Source organism: Barbatula barbatula, assembly GCF_947034865.1.
Source record: "Barbatula barbatula genome assembly, chromosome: 2".
Classification (NCBI taxonomy): domain Eukaryota; kingdom Metazoa; phylum Chordata; class Actinopteri; order Cypriniformes; family Nemacheilidae; genus Barbatula; species Barbatula barbatula.
This window is the reverse complement of record NC_136767.1, coordinates 27,709,958-27,729,810: the sequence shown is the minus strand read 5'-3', so window position 1 is coordinate 27,729,810 and position 19,853 is coordinate 27,709,958. Positions and strand designations below refer to the sequence as shown.

General features: G+C 37.0%; 1 protein-coding gene across 1 annotated transcript; it reads left to right on the top strand.

Moving 5' to 3' along the window:
• LOC306902902 (NXPE family member 3-like) lies at window positions 1-18,470 on the top strand (the record flags this gene model as incomplete). The annotated part of the gene is made up of 7 exons (XM_079471802.1): window positions 1-78; window positions 16,360-16,746; window positions 16,836-17,245; window positions 17,358-17,428; window positions 17,551-17,754; window positions 17,841-18,178; window positions 18,276-18,470. The coding sequence occupies 7 exons, from the start codon at window positions 1-3 to the stop codon at window positions 18,468-18,470; spliced, it is 1,683 nt and encodes a 560-aa protein (XP_079327928.1).
• Window positions 18,471-19,853: the final 1,383 nt, after the last annotated feature.

Below are 19,853 nucleotides of genomic sequence, written 5' to 3'. Positions count from 1 at the left end.
ATGGATCTCAACCAGAGTGATCATCAGCTTCTTGGTAAAGAAGACTCTTCTCCATCGATGGCTCAGTTTGGACAGGAGGTCAGCTCACGTAAGAGATCTGGTCCAAACCTCATTCATTAAGGATTAATGGAGGCTACATGCTTCTGTGGACCTTCATTTCAGCAGTTTCTTTTTCAGAAGTCTTCCCCAGATCCGTGTCTTGATACAATCCTGTCTCAGAGCTCTACTGGCAGTTATTTTGACCTCATGTCTTGGTTCTTACATTGATATGTTGCTGCACCTTGTATTGAGAAGTATGTGCCGCTCCAAATCATACTTATTCAATTGAATTTGCCACAGGTTAACTCCATTTGAAGTGTAGAAACATCAACAATAAAACTAATGCGTCTGAGCAAAATTTCAAGTGTCCCAGAAAAAGCTATGAATAGTTATGCAATGTACTTATTGGCAAAGTTGCAACATAACAAAATGCAAGTAAAATGAAGGGGGATGAATACCCTTGCAAGGCACTGTGTACCACTTTCTTCTATTGCAACACTGGATATTGACTATTTAACATTGTAGGATATGTCTTTCTCTGTGATTTAAGAATTCTTGAGGACATGTAGGCATGTCATCCATCATCAGACTTCAAACTTGGGGTAAATTAAAATTTATGGGCGCAATCAACAAACCATTGCAGTACATCATTGACAGTATGTGTGCAGTGTCTGGAACTCTCTCTTTTGTAGTTTACTGCCTATGCATGGAGATGGCTCCATTAAAATCTATGAATTTGTTAAAATAGTTTGTGGCAACTTATAAAAAAATACGATACAAGTTGATACCTTTATGATAAAAAGGACCACAAGCCAGGACTGGAACTTTGAGTACCCAAGGTGCCATTGCACATTATGTCAACATGTAGCTTCATTTTTTTAATGATGATTATTTATCACAAAACATGAAGGATAAATATTAACTATATACAATACAAGGGTTTGAATGAATAAAATAATAGCAGATAACGTATATGCAAGTATACAAAAAAATGTAAGTATAGACTTTAGATGCAAGAGCCTCTATGCCGTATGAGATTTTCTTATCTGGCTTTAATGTTTATAATAAAAGTTATTTCACTTTAATGGCAAAGAAGACTTATTCCTTGCATTAAACTGAAATCACCGAACCTATAACATTTTATTTTAGAAGCAATGTTCAAACTTAAGAACTTAAAAATAAAGGTGCTTCACGATGCCAAAGACGAACCCTTTTTATCTAAATTATTCCATAAAGTACCTTTAACATCCGAAGAACCTTTCAGTTTCAAAAAAGCTTCTATGTGGAACAATGGCTCTTCAGAATATTAAAACGTTAGTAAGAAATGGTTCTTTGTGGAACGAAAAATAGTTATTCTATGGCATGGCTGTGAATAACCTTCAAAATCCTTTGTTTTATTTTAGGTTCAAATTTGACATTCGGAAATTGTAGTTGCATCTATTGAACTGATTTACCTCACCAAATGTATATTCTAAAAACAATAAAACTGTATCGGTCAATAATTCTTAAAATCGTTCATTCATATATTTATAGAAATATGAATAACCAATGACCTTTCCTAAAGGGTTTTGTTCATCAGGTGTAAATCTCAAATGACGATTTTATTTATGTAAATATGGTATTTGATTGATTACTACTGTACAATTATTTAATTTAAGTGTCTAATGCATATAAGTGTCTGTAAAATATATATTTTTTGTATGAAATTGGCATATTTTGAGTTGTAGTGTTTTGGCTACTTTATGGGCTAGTTTTGACTGACCATTGGATGGGTTTTGTTACAAAAACCCGGCAACCCAGTGTGACCCAGAGGTATTTTGCAGTTAAACTGGATTTAGAAATCAAAATTGGATACAAAGCAGCATAGAACAAATGAATGGCACATGATCACAGGAATTTATAATCCTCATTGGGAATTGTTAGGGAAAATGTCAGTAAATACATATACAGAACAGTGAATGCTGTTTATATAAAGTTCAATGGAAAGAGTAACAGACAAATATGTCATCAGAATCCTTGACATGTTGGGATATTTTATAGTCTTGATCCTACTCATGCATCCCCCCTCACATGGAGGGCCATATTGCCCCTTCAAAGATAAATTTAGCATCTTCAGGATACTCAGCCATGCAGTTCCTAATGCTCGGAAGAAGAGTTGTTCTGTACCGGTAGAGTAATTCGCACGCAAGGACACGACTTGTGTCTCTGCAAATGGTTATTTGCTCTTGCTAACATGGAGGGAGAAATCCATCTGGGGTTAACACCTGATCTCTCATGCTCTCTGTGGCAGAGAAAGAGTATTTTCTAATGTAATGTATGCGTGAGGGGTATCTACACATCTGAGATGTACATTTACTGAGGCAGGTAAACAAATAATATTTCATTTTACGCTTAACTTAACGCTCACTGTAAAAAAAAGTCTGAACATTTTCTGTCAGCTGGATTGACAGAAATATATTGTAAAATAATATGTTTCCCCGTAAAATTACAGGATATAGGAATATATTATATAAATTGTTTTCCCGGTTTTTGTCTTGTAAATTTGCTGTAATTAAACAATTTTTGGCCATATTTAAAAAAACAAATAGTAGAAAATTTTATCTGGCAAATGGGGAGCCAGAAACAAACTGTGAAATATTGTTTTTTACATACATGATTTTCTGTTTCGCCTTTTTCTGTAATTTTAAGTTTTTTGACCGTACTTCAAAAATACATAATAACAGTAAAATTCTGTAAAATAACGTTTTTCACAGTGCTGGGTTGCTCGATGAATTGAGAATTTTTTAGAGAGCTCAGTCACTGTTTCTCCTTAAAGGCATTGAAAAAGTTAAAAGTAGGAGATGCACCTATACTTAATTTCTACAGAGGCGACATCTAGAGGCGAGTAAAAAAACACTGTGTAATATAAGCATGCAGAAGTCACATGTAGAAGTCAGAAGGCAAAATAACAAAATGAGTTTAAAACCACAGAAATGTGTCAAAGACATCTCAGTTCACAGTTGTTAATGGCCATTGAATGCAGTCTTGTGAGATCATGAAAGATACCTCTCAGCTAAGTTTAAAGAGACTTTTTTACTAAAATAACGTTAAAAGCTTTGGTTGTTGATATTGCTTTGATTGTAATGCATGGACTGTTAAATGCTCGTCTTCTTAATGCAGAAAGGTACATTTTGCAAGAAATAAACCTATTCCCAAGTTATATGAGTTGAAGAGATCAGAAGATTTTTTAGGTGTCGAAAACTGCGAAATATAAATAAACCGATTTGTGTTTTTTACAAAGACGGCGTTTTCTATTCTGCTGAACTACTTTTATATATTTTTTCTATGTAAACACGCTCTAGACGGACGTGTTTAATTATGCCTGCGTCTCGCGCCGTTTGCAGCGTCTCTCACATAAGCGCTATGGTTTTAATACGCTGCGTCAAGTTGAAATAATTTTACACATAAATCTATTCATGTAAAAGTTTAACTTCGGCTCTGTTGTTATTGTCTAAAATGTTATTGTTTCTCTCAAAGTGAGAAACGGGGAACTGAGAAACGGAAAGATTTTATTTTGACCAAAGATGATTCTTTCATGGCATTGCTTTGAAACATCTTTTTTTAGCATCTTTATTCTTTAGAGTGTACACTAGTTACAGATAGAAGATTCAACTCTTTAATAAAAAAAGTTATGATCATATCATATCGTCATCCTTTTCAAAACCCTAAAAACAAAAAGTCTTCAAATGTTGTTTAAAACAATGCTTTGGAAGGTCATGTTGTCATAGGACCCTGGTACTTCATGCAAACTCTGTTCATTATAAACATTGACAGTTATTTTGTTTGACATCTCTATAATTATACTTCAGTAAATACTTTAATTAAACTGTAAAATTATAACAATGTTTTGTCAATATCTTTCCGGTCATTATGTCAGTGAATTCACTCGTGACAGTTTGCAATGATAATATTGAATCAGCTTGTTTAAACGTCTTCGCATAGTTTCATGCGTTTGAATCTGATCTTTACAGTTGAAGTTGGATTCTGACTGCTCACCAATTTGTGTCCATTTCTCAAACTCTAACCTTCCTTCTTCCCCTCTTCAAAAGTTTTTAATCACGTGAATGAGACAGGGGACGTTGTGACATTGTCAAGGAAAGCAGCAATCAGCGGCCTGTCACAAACGTGCGGCAAATGACGAAGAGATTATCCATCTGCACAACGTTTCTCAAGTAAGTTCATCTGATTTGAATGTAGATAGCATTCGGGAAGGAGATGCCAAGATTAGATTAATATTTGATAATAATTGATGTGCAATTATGGAGCATTGTCATTTTAAACTCTCTCTCTCTTTCAGGTTTCTGGATGCTTTTTGCTATGTAGAGGAGATGTTTCCCATTTTAAACAGGGCTACGTGTGCGTGTGCGTGCGAACCTGTCAAGTCCAACTGGCACCGAAAGGCCCCGGGAGCATTGAACAATTTCATTTCTCAAACTCCAAATTACATCTAGATTACGTTTTAAATCCCCAAGTCCCTCAAAGGCTCACCTGGCCACAATGAAATAAGCCGATACCACCATCTGGACTCCACAAAAGGTGGGACTGATGATTTATCCACCGTAAACAAAAATCAATGATCGCGCTCAAACAAGCATACATTCATGTAAACCCTCTCCAAGTGTTAAATGTGTTGCTATGTGTTTGCTAGGCTGTTATTTAAATATTTTTATCATGAACAAGACTGTATAAATTCTAACAAATTAGCGTATTCATATAGTATACATATATAGGCCCGTGTGTGTATTTATACTGTATATATTTCTATCAGGACCAGTACCGTCAATGATTTATAATGCTTCATGTGCGAAAAACAAACCGAAATACCGACTTTAATAGACATATTCTCCTCTGACTTGTCAGTGAGTTCACGAGTACACTTCTTCTTAGTCTTCTTCTTGGACAAGACCACTTTGAAGCATTCGTTTTAGGTTTATGCAACGATCGCCGCATGGGGCTTGCCCGTCACTGGCACTTTGACTCACATGACGGCAAAGTGCTCTGATCCAAGAAGACGACGAAGAAGAAGTGGTCTCGTCAACGAGCACCATACACTGACAAGACAGAGGAGAATATATCGATTCAAGCTTCAAATAAATTCAACTGAGCCACTATGCGCGGATGGACCAATTGAACGATGTCTTTAGCACTTTTCTGGACCTTGGCAAAAACTGGCTCCATGATATCTATGAGGAGGTCTGGAAATCTCTCGGATGTAGATTTTTGGGTGAACTTCCCCTTTAAGGGTTACAAGATAGATGCAGTCAGATGACGAGGAGATGGGGATGGCGCGGTGGTTTATTTTGGAGAGTGGCATGATTAAAACGCTGTAGAAGAGCTAAAAGAAGGCAACTTAAATAGGACACAGTCTAGTATTTGTTGTTTTACTATTGGTTGACAATGATTAGCTGTACCCGATGACATCTGGGCTGCGTTCAGCTGCGTTATTTTAAATATATATATATATATATAGAGAGAGAGAGAGAGAGAGAGAGACTAAGTAAGCTGCTCAGGGATTCATTTTAATTAAGGGTCAGATGTTAATGGACACATTCATACTCGATGACTTCAGGTTGTGCATACTGACTTTAAGAGTACATCCTTTCTCACTTTCGATGTAAAAAGATGTGCCTCACATCTGAATTGATAATAAGCCAACCGTATGGCAAGAAATCAGACTCTGGCCATCATTAATTATTCATACAGGACCTCTCCAGTTTTTACCATGACTCGATTCGTTTTCGAGAGCCTTCTGCTGGGCCAGGCAACCCGGCTTATATAATTAAAATCGGCGTATCCATGATGTGACTTATTTGAGTTATTACGGAAGGAGAAAAACAAGTCCATGCGATTATAGTTTAATATAAACACGCTTGGGGAATGGCGACATTCAGAGTGACTTATGTTCTAATGTTTAGCATTGGCCTATACCACTTAAAGCAATTAAAGTTAACATGCAAACAAAATTGAACCTATAACGTAGTTTCTTTTTATGGCTCTACTTATTTATGTATTTTTCTATTTAAACACAATGAAAACTTCAATTCTTTACTAAATGCAATTAGTCGCGAGTGAGCGAGCCGGGGTTAAAGAACAACGCGTGTAAGGGAGAGGCAATCTGATAAGAAACATGTTAAGAATAACTTTTTAACGATTTCCTACTTTATTTCCCTGTTCGGCTGACCTCTGAACTTTTGTCACAGTTCTCTGAGAGCTACTTAGAAAACAAACTCCTCTGTGTATCTAGAAAAGGGTGTCGAATTAGATTCTGTCTGGCCTGAAGGTCAGGAGTTGACAGGTGCTGTAGGGAACTAGAAAGGTTTAATTACATCTGATGCCACAGTGGCATTAAAGCACCTCTGGCCTCTATAACATCACTTCCTTTATGTGTCAAAATCACACAAGCTTGCTGGTGACGTGAACAGATTGTGCTGCTTGTTGGGACAGGTTTGACATCACTGAGTATTTGGTTAATCCGGGGAAACACTTTCTTCTAAATCTAGTCAATATATGTAAAAGTATCATTATTCTGGGTCCCCCTGATTTGCAACAAAAAGTTTATAATAATAATTAAGTTGAGCTGTCAGGTACTATTTACAGAAAATGTTTGACATCATTTGTAACCCTAACTTGCAATTTCATGTTTCAAACAGAGATGGCAATAGAGAGGCAGAAGTCATATTGCAGCAATTTATTTAATAAAATCAATTACTTACTATAAATTGTAATTTAATTTAAATAACTTTAATTCATTTAATTAATACATTTACATCATTATTATTACGTAACATAAATTATTTTTATTCTTGTTTTCACAAACTGCAGTATTAGTTATTTTAGTTCTTGAAATTGTGTCACAATTCGAATACGTAATATCAAATTGTGTTATTTGAATTTTTTTAAACAACACATACATAATGTGAATTAGTTCTTTGTGTACTAGATGTTTGCATTTGCTTTTTTGTAGGACTATGTGAATGTTTCTAAGACCTTATTATTAAACTTGTTGTGTTATGGTTGTGGACAGAACCCAAGCGCAGGCAGACATGTGTCGAACAACAAGACTTTATTTCAAAACAAAGACCCTCGATGGGGAAAACATGAACACAAACAAGACTGAAAACTAAAACTTCCCACAAGGGGGACAAAACAAACAAGGTCTTAAGAATAACAAACTAAGTCCACAAACTTGAGTCCAGGGAATAGGAACACGGGTAATCCAGACAAACGAAGGGTAAATGTGCAAAGTGTGCAAAATGAACCGACAAGGGACAGAGGGAAACTGGGGCTTGATAAAGGGAAACACTAACAAGGACTGATGACACAGGGAGAGTGGCGGCAGGTGACATGGATGAAACACTAAGGGAAAGCTAACAGGAGGATTGCACGAAGCAGGTGAGGGGACTGAAACACTAAGGGAAAGATGGACCAGGGCTGGAGACAAGACTAACACTAATGGACCGCTAACCGGGGAAACAAGGGGGCGGGACTAAAGGACGTGACACCGGAGAGAGAGCATGGCTTCTCAAACCAAAACAATGCTCTTTCTCCACACAAAACACATGGGACTGACATGATCCTGCCACAAGACTCGAAAACCAAGACAAGGAGAGGCAGGATCATGACATGTTGGGGATTGGTTTTGTGAACGAAACAGTTTCTTCTGTATGGGCGTAAAGGTTTTCATCCCCAGCATTCAAGATTATGTTTTTCATTTGTAGTATGTAGGCCATCTTAGCTTAAAACAGCAGCACTGATATGATGCATACTTAGAACTGAACATCATCAGTCTAACCCTACCGCCGGGAAGAGACCCGCTCATTAGTGTGCATCACATATTGTGTGTCTTGTCTTGGCAGTGTGTCTGTGTAAGCTAAAAGAAGTATTATGCAGTTTTGGTTAATGGAGTATAAGGCATTACTGTAAAATAATGTCCTGTTGGCAATGCATGTGTACTTATTAAGAAATGTGGGTATTGTTTAACATTTGTTATAAAGCGTTAACTGTGAGTAATGGCCTGCGGTTGTGTGTCTCGGACTGCTTTAGTCAACCAAGACCTGCATTAACATGTCCAAAAACAGATATTAGCATATGACCTACTTTCTTGAAAATGTGTGTATGAATAAGTGCAAATTTAAAAAATATGTAAATAATGTAAAAAGAACATTTGTAACAGGAGACAAATATATTTTGAGATGGATGGATGGTTGGTTGGATGGAAGTGTAGACAGACAGACAAAGATATTTACTGATAGATAGACAGACATATACATAAACAGAGAGCCAGGCAGGCAGACAAAGATATTTGAAGACAGACAGAGAGATAGACAGACAGACAGATATACAAATAGACAAACATACAGGCATTCAGAAAAAGAGATTGTTAGATAGACAGACAGACAAATAGAAAGATACATCATTAGACAGACAGAGAGAGAAAGACAGATATACAAATAGACAAACATACAGGCATTCATACAAAGAGATTAGATAGTTAGATAGACAGACAGAAAGAATGAAAGAAAGATACATACATAGACAGACAGTCAGACAGAAAGATAGAAAGATACAGATATATTAATAGACAACAGACAACAGACAGGCAGGCAGAGATTGGTAGATAGACAGATAAATACAAAGATACATACATAGACATGCAGACAGAAAGAGAGAGATACAGATATATTAATAGACAACAGACAACAGACAGTCAGGCAGAGATTGGTAGATAGACAGATAAATACAAAGATACATACATAGACATGCAGACAGAAAGAGAGAGATACAGATATATTAATAGACAACAGACAGGCAGGCAGAGATTGTTAGATCGACAGACAGATAGAAAGATACATACATATCATACAGACAGTCAGACAGAAAGAGAGAGATACAGATATATTAATAGACAACAGACAGGCAGGCAGAGATTATTAGATCGACAGACAGATAGAAAGATACATACATATCATACAGACAGACAGACAGAAAGAGAGAGATACAGATATAATAATAGACAACAGACAGGCAGGCAGAGATTGGTAGACAGATAGATAGACATGCATTACTGTAAACGATTTTGCTGTATTTATGCAGCTAGTTGCCAGTAACTTACAGTAGATTTATATTTATCTCATTTATTGGCAACAGTTCGTTTACAGAAATGAATATTAAACATTAGTTTAAGTCTTTATCTTTATAGAAAAAAATACCAGCCTCATGCAAAGCATTCTGAGAACCAGAAATCCAAATAAACCTTTTTCTGTTTTTTCGGTTCCCAGAATGCTTTGCAGGAGGCTGTTATTTTATAATTTGTTTCTGTTATGATTAATTCTTGTTAATATTTAATGATCATTTATCTTTGAACAAACGGTTGCAGGTAAATTTCATAAATGTAAATCTACAGTAAATTACTGGAATTTCTACAGAAATGTTTTACAGTGTACAGACAGACAAAGATATTGGCAGATAGACAGGCAGACAGAGAGACAGATGATATGGCCACAATTAATATCATGCTTTTACATTTTGTGTCGCTTGTTTTCAGTCTAATAAGTTTCTTATTGACATCTGAACACTTCCTGAACATTTCTCATCTTGTAGTGAGCGTCAGACGCAGTCTTTTATTCAGCTGCTTGTCAATGGTGAGGCTGAAGTCATTAACCGTGGAGCAAATTCACTAACAGGCCCAGCGCTCATGGCTGTCACAAAATCTCCAGATTAAACACAAACCCGCGGTAAGCCAAATTCATCGACGTCCAAAGCAGCCGCTTATACCACCTGTAGGGCTCGTTTCTTTCACAATTGCCTGTGACACAAATGACCACACAAATTGAAAATGTGATTTTCTCAATTGGTGTCTGGGCAGGGAGGCTGGGGATGCAGCTATAGCTAAATGAGTCTCAATTCTGATGCCAGAGATGAGCTCTCTTCGCTTCAGAAGGGAATGTGAGTGCTTTACTTCGCTGTGACAATGGCTTGTTTAAATTCAGTCAGATTTTGTTGTACTATATGGATCTGTAAATGTGCTTGGAATGGCTTGAACTATGTGCGTTGTATTTATTATGTCACATGACCTGACTTTGCTGCATCTTTTATTATGTGATTGGTGCCCAGTCATTATCTCGGCCGGATAATGTACAATCATGGTCATTATCATAAAATAGACTTCGAGGAGAAGCTGTGCTGTCTTGTATCAGGCTGAAATGGTTTATTTTGCGCCATTAACCGGCTGACAGGACATTATCTCAATCATTACGTGGCGGTATACCAAATAAATAAATAGACATGAATTATTGATTTTGAGCTATGATGGTGTTAAACGGAATGAAGTGGCAGTGTGGTAGGAGAGACATGACACATTTCATGATCAATTTTGTGTAAAAATGTCCAATAAAATAAAAGGCGTTGAACTTTGACATCCTGTGAAGAGGATCTTGTATTTTAAACCTTAAATCTTGATAAATGTCAGTAAGAAAATACATGTTAAAAATGATGTTCACAGTTATTTTTCATATGTTCTTCTCTCGTGCCCTGGCACTATATGTTGAATGGTTTATGTTTTTATTCAAAAATGTTTTGGAAAGAATTTGAAGCATCTACAGGTATGAGGATCATACATACACTAAAATAATACAATTCGTATTATTTGATATACTTTACATTGCTTTAAACCCACGCCATACATTTCTCATTGAAAAATGGGTAAACTCTATTTTAACAACATTATTTTGTACACTTACAATCTGGTTCATATTTCATGTCACATGCGGTCCTTAAAATAGATCCCCGTAAGATAGATATTTCCACAACTTTTCGTAAAACCTATCAATCTTGCACAGAACAGAACATACGCAGTTCATAGAATATTCTGGCGTCAACATGTAATGAAAGCATCCACCCATGACATCCATCACATTCCTATTATTGCTCTTATTTTACACATGTCGCATAGCTGTGGATGGGAGAATGTGCAGCGTTCCATAAAGAGCATGTCAATGGAAAAAAATGGAATTCCCTGTAGTCCAAATTTCTCATTCATTGGATTTCATACTGCAATTGAATGTAATACTGCAATGCTAATATGTACTGCCGCGAAAATTTTATTTATATTTATTTATAAACAATATTAAGCTTGTTTTAAAAAGAAAAAATCTTTCCCAGACTATCTCTAGAATCTCTAGACATAAAAACAATAAGACTTTCTCAACAGCGTGATGCAGGAACTATGCAGCTTGTGCAGCGACGTATCTAGCCAGCCTTAAAAACCTCAATGGTAAGTTACTGCAAAGTAACACACAAGGCTCATGGGAAACCGAGCTAAAGCTCTATGCTATAAATACCACACTACTGACTGTGCCTCATACTAAATTACCTCTTAAAAGCCCTGTTGTGGCAATATGACAGCTTGCTAATGAGGTATATAAGCTGAAAGTTCACTTTTCAGGCATACATATTTCCACCACAATTTTAAAGGAACAGACCACACATATGAAAAATCTCTCATAATATATGCACCCTCACGCCATCCTAGATGTATATAACTTTCTTTCTTCAGCTGAACACAAAGAACAAATCAGCGTGTTAAAGTAAATTATGGCGGCACTAGCACATCGATAACTTCAAATGTCTTTGGTCCTTGTACGCAGTGGTCATGTATGGACGGTCAAAGGTCATTTGCGTGTATAATAATTTATTAAGAAATTAATGGTTTTAAAACATGTGTGATATATCCCATACGGCCACAGGGAAAATGTCTTCAAGCTTCAAGCAGTCCTTTTTTTCTATATTGTTATAGATATTGCAGCTGTTGGATTGTATGAATCGTATTGCTTGTAATATTCCTTTTTCGTTCGTTTTGCATTTTCGGATCGCTTATTTTAAGCCTTTAATACAAAGTTACTGCGTGTTGTCTTCAATTACAGACAAAAAAATCTGTATCCGTACAATGCAGCCAGAAGTGCTGACAAGGCAACTGGCTGATTGAGCAATTTAAACCAACGTGATTAATCCTGTTTATAAAGAAATTCAATGCATAACAAACAGTTGTCAATTTCTCTTTTCAGGCTAACATCTCCATTTTCTTCTCTGTCTTTCCAGGGATGAACATCTCCTGCCATCCAGTCAGCCCCGCGCGGGTCCTAAACTGTTCTACGGTCACATGCTTCGACATGACAGGCATTAAGCACCATTTAAAATATAAAATATGTTAAAAATAAAAACATAAAAATATGTTTTCTTTATGTCTTCATGTACATGTCCCCGTATTTCAGCATGCTAGAGAACCTTTTTTGGCCTGTTCCACGTTCTAGGGTAGGCTAGTAATGGGTTATAATAGCACTGTTTTTAACTCCGGGTTATCTGTTCTATGAGATTCTGTGTGGTGTCAAAGGTCGGCAGTGTGAAATGATGCAGTGATGTAACAGCAAGTTTTTTAAGCAACCATACTCCCGTAAACAAATTACCCCATGCATGCTTGTTCATTAAATATTAATGCGTTTGTAAAATCAAGAATGTAGTCGCAAACTTCGCCATTGATATTTATTTAAAAAATGTAAATATTTAAATCGGATCATGTAGGATTTGTTACACAGGTTAAAGTATAAACAGTGTGTAAATAGATACATGGCTACATAAAACAATGTAGATTCAAATATTCCAGGGTTCCCATCTTTTATTCTGTATAGTTCCCTTTTAATCGGTTTTAAGAAGACGCAAAAGAAAAAGCTTTTGTACCAAACATGGACTAAATTGGACACCAATTTACATCCATTTTACATCCATATGTTTGTTAAATAAAACACGTGGCTTACAGTAAATTGTCTTTTAATTCAGTATTTATATCAGTTTTACCCATTTGGGAAGGATTTTTTCAGTTGATGGCCTACAAGACCACCACTGGTTCGGCACCTCATATATCTTCATTCGCTAATGCAGACCTATGTACCCACCAGATCCCTACACTGTGCAAACCAACGATGTCTTGAGGTGCCATCCCACAAATGAAAAAAATTGCTTTAACGTATCTGGATCGGTTCCACATTTGTGGAAGGATCTGCCCGCTGCTACAAGATCTGCAAATTCTGTAGCCATCTTTAAGATCTGCTAAAACGCATCTCTTCCGTCAGCACCTGACCGATCAGTTCTGACTTCTATGTCTTTTCTACTCTTTCAAAAAAAAACGTATCCCTGTATACTGTGGTAGGCTATAGGAGACCCGTTTTATTGTACTCATGCTTTTTGTTGTCCTTGTGTTGTTCCAATTGCTTCCATTGAAAAAAATAATTAATTCACGAAATTTACCAAATGCATTGCATGAATTTAATCACATTTGTCATTATAATTTTTACTCAAATAAAAATATGTGGGGGACCCCCTAAGTCTATTTTTTACTTCTTATGGGGGGTCCCTAATGCCAGCCCCCCTTCAATTCGAGCACTGCTGCAAAGGCCATTTTTAGAAAACACTGTGAGCTCGTCTGCGCGCCTCCATCTTCCTAATTGACCACATTGCACATTCAGATGCTGTTTAATGCAAATGAGAAACAACACCTGAAGTGACGGCACACCAGACTGTCTCTGACTACAGGAAAAAGACGTATTTTTAGAATAGAGATCAGTACAACAATCGCCCATTACTGCGGATGTGCTGACAGATATCGTTTGGAGAATAATCATAGGCGAATGCATCATCTTGACAGCGTATTTTTGTTTCAATATGTTCCTCTCTGCCAATGCTGTTACAGCATTGACAGGTCATCCCATCTGTGATTGCAATAATGGAAAAGGGACATTGGAATGTTCGAAACAGGTTTTAAAAAGGGTATGTAGTTGAAACATTTTGGGTGGATTAGCTACTTGCCCACAAGAAACGATTTGCATTTTAGTTTCAGGTAGCTCAGGTAGAACCAGTCCTACAAAATATTTCTTCTGAAACAATATCTTCACAACATCAAGAAAAAATTATAGCTGCAAGCAGCAATTATCGGGTTTCGAGGTTAAAGGCAGTCAAAAGCTGTCGTGTATTCATGAACAGGTTAGGGGGTCACACCTCAACACACGCATGAAGGATCAAAGTCCAACACACACACATGCACAGAAAAATGACAGGTATGAACTCATGGAAACTATGCATGCTTACAGAAACATGCACGTATACTACAAGAATGTTATTTTTCTGACTGTCAAATCATTTGGACAATTCGTTAATGAGTATCCGATTTTTCACTCTAAAAACGTTACTTCGCCCCCCGGTGGCCGAATGAGTTCATATTTCTTACAGACCTTCAGGACCACGAGTCGAACAAGCCCAGCGAATGTCGTTTCGATCAGCCCCCGTTAACCCTGTGTAATGAGTGCTCAAAATTCATTGGCCGATAGCGGCCACGTTTTTTGAGAAACGCCAAAGTCCTTTTATACAGTCATGGTGCATGACACAAAGACACACCATACCAAATAATAAGTCGATCGGGCAAACGGTTACGTAGTTATAGCCCTTTTCGAGTTCTTTTCCATAATAGCGCCACCTAGTGTCCAAACACCAAGTCTTTTTTATCATGACCCCGGACTGAGGGTCTACATTTACGGTCTAAGCCCCGTGAAGATAGCTCAAACGGTTCATCAGTTATGGCCATTTTATTAAAATTTTCTACTTCCGGTTCGGACGTTTTGATGCTCCCTAGCGACCCTGAATCGAAATTTCAACTTTTTTTCAATGAATATTTACATTCACACTCCACAGAACTCATCAGCGTTGGTTTGGTTCCGATCGGGCTCGAAACCCTTGGTTCCCTTCGGGCTCGAAACCCTATAAGAAGAAGAAGAAGAAGAAGAAGAAGAAGAAGAAGAAAAATCCTTACAAAAACAATAGGTTTTCAGCACTTCGTGCTCGAAACCCTAATAATGGAATAAGGCTTAGGGCACCAAAATGGCTAGCAGCGGCCCTGCCTATATGGTATAAAATAAACTGGTATTATTGCAATTGGTATATTATTTAATTGAAGTATATTATTTTAAATATTATCAGTAATGGAAACTTTTTAAAATGACAATTTATCAGAAAATTGAAATTAGAAAGGAAAAATATATTACTTGAAAGACTTCCCTTACCAAAATTAAAATCATTGTTAAACTAAATGTTAGTGAAAAACTATGGTTTTGCTAATAATTATCAATACACAAAATAAAATATGGTACCTACACTTTTCCACAGTTTATAAAGTTTATGTGTAACGTAAGAGCTGAATTGTGTGTATTTCCTGCAGTGCAGGTTATACAACCCTTAGCCCAATGACATGAGGTGAGGGGATTTTGCATACGGTCGTTGAGAATAGTGCTTTAACAATTCAGGTTACAAGTGCCTTCAGACAAAAATGGAGCGCAAAACTGGACAATATAGTAAGTTATAAAAATTCTGCTCTTATTTTTCTTCATGAACGTATTTGCTAAGTCTTTGCCGTCTTTGCTTGAAATGTTTTTAATAGTTTTTAAACTTGTAATGTTAGAGAAAAATGTGTTTGTGGTAAAAAATAACTATGTATAAAACGCACATGAATTCGTCAAGAAAATGAAAAAGAATGAATTAGCTTTATTAACGTCTATTCCGTCACTTTTCAACATCCATTTGTTTGACATTACGACTTTATTTCAACTCTACTACGTCCCTTGAGCCTATTTTTCATGTTTACATTTTATTCTCAAAACCTTCGTTTTTTCCATAACACAACTATTGTAACCCATTTTACTGGTTAATGAAATCGATCTCACAGTTCACAGGGAAAGAAAGTGTTTGAAGTTGTTATTTATCGGGACGACGGTTGGAATGATATGCTTTCTTGTAAGTATCAATGACTTACAATCATTTCTGTCCATTGTTGTTTCATTATCCAATTCTGTACGTGTTGCCCCGGGGATGGGGAACAACAACATCATTGTGCATTTAAGCTGTTTACATATTTATGACCCTGCCTGTGAAAACCCAGCTAAAGTCACTTTGGTGATCTGCTGTTTTGTGCATGAAATCATCCTACACAGTAAAAACATTCAGTGAGAATTGCCTTGATGTGTTAACTGAGTGCTTGCATGTCAAAGATTGGAATGATGTCGAAATTAAAGGTTATAATCAAACTTTCACATTCATTATTTAAAAATTAGACTTTAGCCTGCTTTTCCGAGACGGGGTCATTTTTATATGAATTATCAATATTTAAGAAAAGGCTTATGGTTTCATAACACTGAAATTAGACTATTCTATATATTTTGTACTATACGTTTGTATGTTATACAGCTTCAATTGGGTAATGGAGTGAAGAAACCATCTCCACACAGCCTTTTGCTTCAGCACTTCGCAATACCTCATAACTCCAGCTCCCCTGCTGCTGATATCTCAGAAACCAGTTCGACAGGGTCACCATTTTATTCTGAATTTGGAATCAGTTCGGAACGTTACTCCAGCTTACAGCGGGCTCTCTACTGGGCTGGACCAGACAGATCAATTACAAATGTGTACATGAGTACAAGTCCAGTTCACTCCACATTCATCATTCAGAACCTGAAAGACAGCTACCAAATAGGAGAAGAGCTTAATGTTACTATACATGCGAAAGATTTTAAAAATAAAGGCAAACCTTATGGAGGAGACTTCTTTCAAGCCAAGCTGTTTTCATCCAAAAAGGTCTCTCTCACATGTCTACTGTTTCGTAGCGTCTTCTCTTGTCTACCTGCGACGGTTGTTTGAGATTTAAGAATGTTCTTGTGTCACAGGCCAGTGTGTTTGGGGAGGTGGTGGACTTGCTCAACGGCTCCTACTCCGTGCGTTTTCTTCTGCCGTGGGTGGGACAGGCACAGGTGGCTGTGCGTCTGATCCACTCCAGTGAAGCTGTGCAGGTCCTCATGAATCACAGAGACACTGATTCTGACCGAGTTTTCTTCTATGGATATTTCGAAGGACCAGGATTGAATGGTTCTAGACTGAACGAAACCGTGAAGTGTAATGTGAAGTGGGACAAGAATGGACTGGAGAGGATGGGAAAAAATGATTGCTGTTGTGAATACAAAGATTCTCGCAACGGAGAACAATGGCGCTGCCAGAAACCCCAAACTCTGCCATGCAATGCCCGCTTGTATCACTCCTTGGGGGGGTATATTAAACGTCTGACTGCACAAGAAGCAACGTTTGTGTGAGAAAAACAGATCTTTTTTTACATAACCTAGTCATTACCTGGTTTCTTGTGTACATTAATAAAACAATGGGAGTAAGTGTGATTGAAATGTTCTCTTTGCCAGGAATCCAGCCAACAAAGGTATCAATGGGCAAAAAAGCATCATCAACATTCTTCCCTCTAATGAAAGTGTTGGTATGTTGGTCTTTGATATCCTATTTGATGTATAAAACTTAATCTACCAAATCCATTTAATAAAATGTACACATTGAAGTTACAATTTTAACTTACGGTTATTGTTTTATTACATCCTGCAGATGTAAGAGAGAAATGTCGTCCTGGCGTCCACTCGCCAGTTCCCGCTGGCTTTTACCTGAATGATGTGTGGACGTCCTTCGTGTGTAAAACTCGCCAATTTACTCACCAAGAAACAACACGATGCCTAAAAGACAAACACATATACATGATGGGAGATTCTACCATGAGACAGTGGTTCGAGTTCTTTCTGAATGCTGTACCAAGTGAGATCAAACCCCATAATATCAATGCCAATTCTTCAAATCCCAGATGTAAAAATCATGGGAAGATGTTGTTTTTTTCACTGCAGGTTTGAAGCAGATGAATCTGCATGTTCAGTATCAAGCAGGACCTCTTCTAGCAGTGGATGTGGAGAACAACATAGACTTACACTGGAGATCTCACGGTCTTCCTCTGCGCAGTAGGAAAACTGAAGTTGCCAATCTGCACTACATCAGTAATGAGATTGACGATCTGGCTGGAGGACCTCACACTGTTATTGCCTTTAATCTGGGACCACACTTCACCACATACCCTCTAGATGTCTTCACCCGCAGAGTGTTGGGGATCCGCAAAGCTGTTGTAGATTTACTACAGCGAGCACCAGAAACTACTGTGATCATCAAAACGGTCAACACTGGCAATAAGGTACAGTGAGAGTGAAATAATATAAAGTACATACAAAAACATTTACGTGTTTGTAAATGTATATATCGTATATTGTCTCTCTGTGTCTCTGGAATAGGATTTGTTTGGCAGTGACTGGTATTCTCTTCAGTTGGACAGAATTCTGCGGTGGGCTTTTCAGGATGTTGGTGTTTATATATTGGATGTATGGCAAATGACAGCCTGTCACTATAACAAAGAGAAAATTCATCCAGGGCCTGTCATCATAAAAAATGAGATAAACATTTTTCTTTCCTTTATTTGCCCTGAATGAATTTATCAACGTGATGCTAAAACCTGATGATACACGATTGGTTCTTGAAATATCACAACGTGCTTAAGAAGTCATGTCAGAAAAAGAAGTTATTTGTCCCAATGTGATGTGATTGTCTGGGTGTGTCCCGTGTTGGAAATTACGTGCGCTACACCTAAAGGCGGTAACAGGTATACAATTCAAGCAACACAAAATGTGCATTTTTACACCCAGACTAGTCTTTCAAGTGAATGTTGTACATCCAGTTGGTGAACCAGCCCCAGTATTTATCTGAAAAGGGTCTTAGAGAAATAGTTCACCTGCGTAAAGAAAAGTCAGTCATCATTTACTGACCCTGTTGTCATTTTAATCGTGTGATTACCGTATGTCCCCATTATCTTCTATTGTATGAACACAAAACAGGTCACACAGGTTTTAAATGACAAGAGGGTGAGTCAATAAGGACCGAGTTTTCATTTTAAAGTAAACTTTCCCCAATGAGAGAGACATTTTGCTGTTTACTTTTTTATTTATTAGGTAATTGTCAATTGTAATTGCATTAAAGTCCTTGAACATAACCAAAGCAGAATGAGTTTTGTCCCGATGTCACAGTGTTATTCAGAAACGTTTAAAGCATGTTGTTTTGCTAACTCTGAAATGTATACTGTATGTGGAGTTTCATTTAAATGTATATTTCTAAAACGATGGGACATTTATAGAAAATGCACGAAACCTTCAAGTTACCCTTCAGGTTTACAAGGCTTTGTAATCCTGCATACCAGCAAACCAACTTAAATGCATTGCGATTCTTCACGGCGCAACCCTTGGGTTCTGGACTGCTTAAAAATGCGAGCACTGAACATTATGATGCTCCAGTGATTGTGAACAACTGGTTGATATGCCAGAAAAAAAGATGCAAATGTAAGTGTTTTTCACACTTCTCCCATTTTATTTATTCTTCCCTATTCATTCCGTAAGGTTATTTAGGTGATAATATAACGTAAGCTTTTACATTTACATTTAGTAGACGTTTTCATCCAAAGCAACTAAGGGAGAGTTCAGGGAGCAATAAAGCGAGCGACCAACATTTATACCTCTTATAAGATTTTCAATATAATGATTTTCAATTAAATAAAAGTCAGTTTTGTGATACATATCATCATTAAGGATTTATTAAGTGCCAAAATATCGTTCTCATGATGCCTCGTGTCACACCCTTGTTAATTCCCTTTCTACACCTAATCTGAGGTCAGCAAAGTGTTTCATGATTCTGATTTCATAATTTTCATACTTTGTATAGGCAACAAGATCATACTTGATTCGTGCCAAGGTTTATCTTGTATAATGAATAATGTTCTGCATTAATTGATGCATATAATCTGTCACTGCACACTATTACAGTGA